Source organism: Nicotiana attenuata, chromosome 9 (assembly GCF_001879085.1).
Source record: "Nicotiana attenuata strain UT chromosome 9, NIATTr2, whole genome shotgun sequence".
NCBI lineage: Eukaryota > Viridiplantae > Streptophyta > Magnoliopsida > Solanales > Solanaceae > Nicotiana > Nicotiana attenuata.
In genome coordinates, this window is record NC_031997.1 from 4,751,568 (window position 1) to 4,759,897 (window position 8,330).

Genomic DNA, 8,330 nt, shown 5'->3' on the forward strand with positions numbered 1-8,330 from the left:
GGGGAGTAGAGTACATGCAGAACAGAAATTGTTGGAAGAATCACCATGAAAAAGGGCTCGCTCCCAACAAGAAAATTTCATTTTCTACATCCTTGATCCACTGACATACCCTATTGCAAGTTTTAATTGCAAGAGCCTGCAAGGTGAAATTTACCAAAGGTCATACATAAAGAGAGGGATTGACAGAGTATAACAAATGCTCTATTTGCATCTCCCAAAAGAATTAGCATTAAAAAAGCATATGTATTGGTGAAATAGCACGTATAATAAGCACAATGAAGTAGCTTAAACTAAAACAAGTACTTTGGATTGATGAAATATCAATCTACTATTCCTCAATCACTAATGAGTTGGGATCAACTATATGAATCCTCTATACCCACTCACTCCAGCCGGGCTTGTGTCATACCAATACTAAACAATTTAAAAGACAAATTAGTAGTTCTTTAAAGCTTAGAGTTCCTCAAAATCTCACACTTAGCTACGTTGACATATACATCTCGAACAAGACTAAAGTACTTTTGCAAACACTAGAACCTAATGAAATATAACAACTAAACCGTGATCCTGATGCCAAGTGGCCATTTTAAATTTAATTTAAAAAAAAGAAGATGTCAACAGTATCAGGGCATGGCTGGACTAGAACGTTCAGGAAATAACAGTTCTAAGGCTCGCCCAGTGTAGATTTTCAATGGAATAGCAGCAAATAACTTGTAAGACTGCATTTAATTCTACCAGGCTAGGAAGAAAAGCTTGCAGTATACAGAATGGAACTAGTATGTTCTTATATATGCATCAATTACTATGTATTCTCAGAGGACGATGAAAGTCAGTACTGTTTAATTACGGTTGATAACCAAACTAAACTAACACGACATTAAGTCAACCTAGTCTGCATGTTTAAAGAGCTGAAATTCAAGAACCAAACTGGCCGATCAGCCCATGTACCAGCAGCTTTCTCTCAACCAAGACAAAATGTCGTCTGGCACATATAACACCAAAAGAATTGACTGGCAAAGCAAGTTTAGAGAAGAAGTGCTGTTCCAGATATAATTAGACGAACAATAGGCTCAGAAGAAACTTAAACAAGCATACCTTGTCTGCCAGAGGATCAAATACAGCATAAAGTTCGAAATCTGGGGTAACCCAGCACAAGAGAACTGCAACATACGGAGATATGTTATTTCATAAAGAAACTACAATATAAACATAGGTAATCATATGGGTCTGATCTATCCCTATCTTCCCCACTTTAAAACTGGAATTCATTGCTCGAATGTCGTAAAAATTCAACCCAAAAAGAAAAAGGGGGAAGAAGAAATTACCGAGAAAGAAGGCAAGTTAAAAACATTGGAGTTGATCACAATTAACAATTTCTGAGAGAACTATAAGCCAAAGGAAGATGAACAAAGGTTTTAATTCACTAATACGTCTATATGCACTTAGCTCTCAGAATCAGCTCCAAATGTTGGCAAATTCGAATGAAGTGCTTGTGGTTTTCAATTAGTGGGCGAGCACTCACAAAGAATTAAACTTTCATGCGATTATGACTATCACCAGGATATAAGGTTTTTCTTCTTGCTCATGGTTTAACAGAAGAGAATGGCAGATGAGACGAGTTATGAACCAAAAGAAGATTATGTTATTTGGCACTTTATCCCGCGAGTTTTATCCACAGAAAACATCTCTTTTCTACCTGTAGGATTCCATAAGAATATAACCTGTTTCTACCAATAAAACAACAGTGCTATGTTGAAGGAGTACATACCCACAAAATTCTCTAACAGCAAAAATTATCTAGAAGGAAAATCAAATGTATCATGTCTCCGCTATTTAACCAATGCTTTCTTTTGTTATAAACATACTCCATCAGGTAGAGAAAATCTTGAGAGAGAAATGATGGTATGGCATGCTCATATGGCAAGCGTGGGATTATGCTTCACGAGCTATACCAATTGCAGGAAAAAGCTGCCAAAAAAAGCATACCATAATTATCATCCCTTTTAAACAGAGTTTTGTGAGGCCCAATTCCTTCTTCATGCATCGACGCATAGATCTTCTGGTAAGATCTATATAACCTGCACCAGATAGGCTCATCTCACTAAAAGAAAAAGGACAAAATAATTGATGGTTGTGGGAGCAACTTCATTTAGTATTAATACCTTTTTTGCTGTCGTCTGCTGTTTATTGGTGAGGAAAACTCTGATGAGACGTACTGGTCAAGAGATATACTTCGATATATAAAATGCCAAAGTCCAGCAGGGCCACCAACACCTAGGAATGCTTCATCGAATCTCTCTGATGAATACGTTGCATGTCCAGGCTGACCCAAATGAGAGGAGACTGCTCCAGAACGGGAACCACGGTCATCAGGTAGATCTTCAATGCGCATGCCACCATCTACCATGGATCTTTGAACTTCACCGAGCACATTGGACTTCAAAAGTACATTTTCAACACGAATCCTACAAGTTACATTATTACTTTTTCCGTAACATAACAGTTGTTCATTCGCAATAGCTAGGACCCCTGAAAGGGTTAAGAAAAAGAACACTGGGAAATGTACTGGTTCATTTCCCAAGGTTCAAATATCATGGATGTTTTTTCATGTTTGAGCCATGAGTTATTTCAAACATCAGTTTACTTGAATAATCTACCTGCAATCTTTAAGATGATAAAAGGCATCTGAACTGGTAGTCAGCAATGTTAAGTATGTGTCACCCTGTCAAATAAAGCAAGCAAATAGAGTCAATTGTTTAGACTAAAATTCTAAATGATATTCGTGAACCATATCATAAAAATTGAAGAATTCTTGCAGGGCAACCAACTAACACTGTCCAAAGCCAGATTTACTTTGACGTTTTTTATTAAATGGTTGTCTTATATAAAATGGAAACAGAGTGTAAGAGTAAAACCGTAGTTTGTATAAACATTCAAAGAACGAGGTCCCAGAGCTACAAATAACAACACTTTTTTTAATACGTAGACATCTTATAAAATAACTTGTGTAACTTTGTAGTGGCATAATATTAAAAAAGTAAAGAATAGCGAAAAGGAGGTTTCCCTTTAACAAAAGTGCAAAATTTTAGGACAAAGGGTGTATCGAGAGTGGTTTTTGATATTAGTTGATGACATTAGCTCAACTTACATCAAGGTAATGCACATAAGCATATAAAAATGCCATGGGATTGAATCTTGGTAGACAAATAGGTGAGAAGGATTCTGATGTCCTGCATGGCACCAATGAGCAGGTTAGAGTAGCCTCCAGGAAATCCCAAATAGTAAATATCGAGAAACACAAATCTTCTATATGGTGCTGGCACGTTGCCTCACAAATGTGGAGGTATGAAAATGCACTCAGACAGTTAAGTTCACACTGAAAAATCCCCCGTCCCTCGATCAAAAAGAATGATACAAACATTACAAACACCAACCACACAGAATAGAAGAAAAACAATAACATATAGTACCATGAAACCAAACAATTTCCAGCTAAAGCCGACAGATCGTATCGGCTTCATGCTGGCTTGGGACGGTACACAAATGTCCTGTAGAGAACAAGCTTTAGGTAGTTGAGTAATTACAACCAGATTAGTGGTTCATACATTTAAACCTGAAATTTCCAGAACTGCCTCAAAACACATGGTTACCGGATAAATCTTGCGGCATCATAAGAAAAAGGAAGGATATTCTTGAAGAAAAACTTGACTAAAACGCATGATAATCCAAGTGAAAAAATTTGGGATATTATGAAATGTGACAACTAACAGAAATTACCTAGATACATGACAAAACATGGACGGTGTAATCAGTCAAATGGACCAACAGTGGGTTTCATAAAGAATAACATGCTTAGACACACGATCCCTAAGATAAGGAGGGAAGAAACATGTTATCACAGAAGGGTCATGCCTGCCTTCACAACAAACAGCTTTTGGCTACTTTGCCCAACCATAGACTGGAAAAGAAGTCACACAACGAGATCTGATTTACTGTAGGGCTTTAGCACCTATCACCAACCTAATAAGGTTGAACTGAAGAACAAATGTAATATGAGCTTGTCAATCGTCTCCTGCATTCACACCAGATACACAAGGAAATAGACCAACAAAAGTCAAAACACTAATGGAACTTGCCTAAATGATTCAGAAGACATAACAAAATTGGATAGCAATAGCATATCATCAGGGTGAAGAGAGGCTTTTTGCGCACCAACAAGACTGATAACCTGCATATCACCCAATTCAGGATGGTTTCACCAAAAACTAAGACATAATGAGACTGTTGTACTTCTAGTATGTGCGAGCAAGAAATAGAAGTAATTATTAAACAGGATCAAGACCTTGTGTTTACACATTAATATAGCAAACAAGACCCCTGAATCAGCTACATCCTGCAAGATGGCCCCAGAAGATTGCCTTATTGCATAAGCAAGTGGTAGGCATGTGTATGCATGGAGAAAAGTGGCTGGATTCCTTGAATACGAGTAAATTTTGATTAATTAATCAACTGAGACAATGATCGTTTAGGCTATACTAGGTAATAGCAAATATAAGAATATTTTTCTGCTCACATCCAAATTAACAGCAAGTTATTCTTTATATATGTATCAAAAAGGTATTTCTTACAGCATAATACAAAATTGAGGCAAAACCCTCCCAAGACATCTACTTCCTTTATAATGAACAATAGTTCCAAACGCACCTCATAATTAAGTTATATCATCTTGAAAGAAATCAGAGAGGAGCAAAAACGGCTATCAGCAAAATATACAACACCAACAACATACCCAGTGATTTTCCCACAAGTGGGAATCAGCAAAATATGATAAAAGAAAATATTTCCAATTTGTTGTCAATTGTCATTGCTGGTATAAGTCCGCCCCACTTGTGGGATTTCACTGGGATTCTTGTTGCTGTTATAAGTCCTAAAATAGACACAAAGACAACAAAAACAAGGAAAAGCAGGATGAATCAACTGACAGAAGTTAATACACTGCAGTACTCCTAACAATTTAAGATTATTATATGGTGAACTGAATTGACACCTAAATTATTTGCAAATATTTTTTGATTGGTACATTATTCCCAAATAATGCTACGCCACAAAAGGCAAGATTGGTTATGAAGCTGAAGCAACAGTGCTCCCATTCCTTAACTAAAAGAATTAAGATGACAAAAGTTCAAATCCTTGCACCAGAAAACCACAATTGGTTAACTCCGGAGCCTTCAAAAGATGGAATATTACTTTTGCTATATATGTTAGGCATTCCTAGTCCTTTCCCTTTTATAGGTACGTTCATCTTTTTCTTCTCCCCAGCTTTTCACATAAGCTATACGCTTAAATTTATTGCATTGCCAAATACGACTAGTTCGCATTAATCTTAAAAAGTGGAGTAGACTGAAAACTAAGTTCTTTGCTTTTTCATTATCTCAGGTTTTGTTTCAGTTTTAAGTTACGCGGAATATCTTGTCCACTATTTTGTCTTTGTGCCCATGTCTATCGATGAATTTGCTTTACAACTCAAAAATAAAAGAAAACAAGCTTATAGGAAAAAGAAAATAGTAACAAATTGCAGAGTCCTCTAAAGCTTTAACCAGACAGGAAGTCACAGAACCCTTGAGATTTAACAGCTGGTCCAGACATCTTACTCCATAAAACACATACAGTGCTACTATGCAATAAAAAGTGAAATACATGATGATGAAGCAAAGAGAGAGAGAAAGCTACAAACCAACTGAAAGAATGGATAAGAGAAGAGAAGACGACATCCGTTCCTCCGAGCAGAGGTGTCATATCAAATTTTGCGTTCTTCTCAAAACATCTATTTACAGACCTTGTAAGAATAAGTATCATCTGCATATAGAGCAACATATACATGAGGTATTGAAACCATCTGAAAGAAGAAACAGTAAGCAATTAATATGCGAAGGATAGAACCCAAAAAAAGAAAAAAAAAGCTCAGTATCTCTAGTGCTACGAAAAGGATAGAACTACAGTCAACAATTTAGAAGGGAAAAGAGGGAGGAGGGGGGGCAGACAGAGCTTACCTGATTATATAGGAGCTCTAGTTGCCCCCTTAGTGACATGTAAGGCTCTTCTGTACAGCTTATGCAAACCAAGTAAATAGGTCCCTTCACAAGAAATACTACCTGAAAAACAAATCTATAATGTCTATTGAGAAAGGAAAGTCGAATCACGGCAGTACTGAACTAAAGTGTTATGTTTTCTTTCCGAGTTACAGAAGCTAGGCTATATTCAGTTCATCGCATTACAAACTATATCTCAGTCACTACCACCCTTGCAAACCAGAAAAGTAATTTACTACCTTTCATTTCCTTCATGTTTTCCTTAGTGTCTATTTTCCACAATCAATTACATTTAACCATCCTATCAAAAATAACGCACATGAACCGGAAAAAAATAGGAATCTAGTACTTTCAGTCTTTCACTAAGTTATTAACCCACAACTTCTAAATATCCAAGCAGTAAAGGGACTAAAAAGAAGTGAGGTGTTATTGATGCAAACCTGGTGCTTTCCAGCTCTGATAAGGTTGACTCGATCACCCCTGAAAAAGAGATTAATCGGGCGAACTGCAAAAAATCATTATACTCTTCACTGAAAGAATGGAGGAATCCTGTATTTAGCATTCATTGGAAATATACCCATTCTCCACAAATGATATGATGGCTTGCAAAGTGGCAGAGAATCCAGCGAGCTTGTGTTCATCTCCATATCTTTAATCAATAAAAGAAAATTCAGAGGAGATTATATTTGATGTGCAATATCTGATAAGCAAATACTAAATGGCATTCTGAGAAGAGGGATGCTAACACGAACCTTGAGTATATTGGTTTTCCTGAGTGACTCAAAATAAAGAAGTGTTTCTTTCTTTTTCTCCAGGAAATAGAAGCATCATCCTGCACTTCATTAATGAAAGAATCATAAGTTGAAAAGGCAAAATTTGAAGGCCGTCGCATTTGTTTTCCCTTTAATCTTACCTTATTTTCTTTTTCATAAAGCAACAAATTTTATTGACATAAAAGGGAAAATCCCGCATATACGGGGTCTTCAAGAAGTAGAGCATATCGGGCAACAAAATCATTTTCTCTACAATTAGCAATGGATCGTCTAAACTAATTGGGAGATGCTCCAAAAAATTGACAAAGAACATAGAGGTTCAGTAATATGTACAAAAGTATGTTCGATCCCCACCAAATGTTCTTCTGTTTCTTTCTTTCTTTTTGTTTGATGTTACCAAGAACAGGAGTTAGTTATTTGTCTATAAATTAGTCCGACCAAACTATTTAGAAATACAGCTTATGTTGTTTTGCATATGTTGGAATATCAAGAGAATATGCGTCTAAATTCATTGTACTTGAATATGAAAAATATTATAAAATATGTTATAGGATACCTAAGGATATTATGTATTTAATTATAGATTATATGCTTACCCTATTAGAATAGATATTAATTACCTACCATATTGTACGTAAGCTACAACTTCTATATAATGAACACATCTTGCACATTGTTACTTAATTAAGTCAATGAGAAGTTTATTTCCTATTATCACAGCATAGAGGTAGGCCTTCAACATGCCTTTATTAATTTTTTTAATAAAGAATGTGCCTTTATTAGTTATTCGTAAGTTTGCAAACAAATACTGTAAACGAAGTTAAGGTCAGAAACACACTGAAAGCAGATGAAAGTGTCAGAACACATAACTACTAATGTATATAAAAATTGAAGAGGCCATCAGAAAGCTAGAGTTAAGAGCTCCTGGTTTCAACTAAGTCGACAGCGATGGGTAAAATTATTGCAAATTATAAACTCACTTCATCCCAAATAAGATGACCTGGTTCAGTTAGAGGCAAAATTAAGCAAGCTTCAATTTCATTCCAGAAATTAATACATTCATTTCTAGAAGCAATATTTTAAAGAAAAACTATTAGGTCAACTTCTTCAGAGGAATACTTCCTCCATGTATTATATGTGATTAAACGACTGAGGTTTATTCCAAAATACACATCTGCTTGCAGTACTTGGCAACATATTCACATAAACAATTGACAGCAATGCAAATTGATATAAGAAATGGATGCAACTGAAGTTGGTAGAACTCTTGATTAATATCTATGATAGACAAATTCTCTATTTGTAAACAATACTTGTAAGCAAAGACGATATTTACTGTCATCCCCACCCCACACCAACCACCTAGGAGTTTAAAAGTCGGAAATATGGGTAGAAGTCGAAGCCCCCCCCCACACACACACACACACACACACCAACCACTTAGGAGTTTAAAAGTCGGAGATAGAAG

The 8,330-nt window shown here is 36.0% G+C and overlaps 1 protein-coding gene across 2 annotated transcripts in view; it reads right to left on the reverse strand.

Annotated features, from left to right (window-relative positions):
- Positions 1–8,330, reverse strand: part of LOC109231999 (protein SAND) — a 24,059-nt gene that overhangs the window by 817 nt on the left and 14,912 nt on the right. Inside the window, exons 2-14 of one of the 2 annotated variants that reach the window (XM_019397622.1) lie at positions 6,842–6,921; positions 6,667–6,738; positions 6,530–6,569; positions 6,051–6,152; positions 5,735–5,856; positions 4,343–4,475; positions 4,137–4,228; positions 3,149–3,230; positions 2,658–2,722; positions 2,163–2,465; positions 1,987–2,078; positions 1,096–1,160; positions 45–136 (exon numbers count right to left, since the gene is read on the reverse strand). In XM_019397622.1, coding sequence (XP_019253167.1) covers positions 45–136; positions 1,096–1,160; positions 1,987–2,078; positions 2,163–2,465; positions 2,658–2,722; positions 3,149–3,230; positions 4,137–4,228; positions 4,343–4,475; positions 5,735–5,856; positions 6,051–6,152; positions 6,530–6,569; positions 6,667–6,738; positions 6,842–6,921 — 1,340 coding nt within the window. Of the gene's footprint in view, positions 1–6; positions 137–1,095; positions 1,161–1,986; positions 2,079–2,162; positions 2,466–2,657; positions 2,723–3,148; positions 3,231–4,136; positions 4,229–4,342; positions 4,476–5,734; positions 5,857–6,050; positions 6,153–6,529; positions 6,570–6,666; positions 6,739–6,841; positions 6,922–8,330 lie in introns of those variants that run through there. The other variant, XM_019397624.1, reaches the window with a different exon arrangement.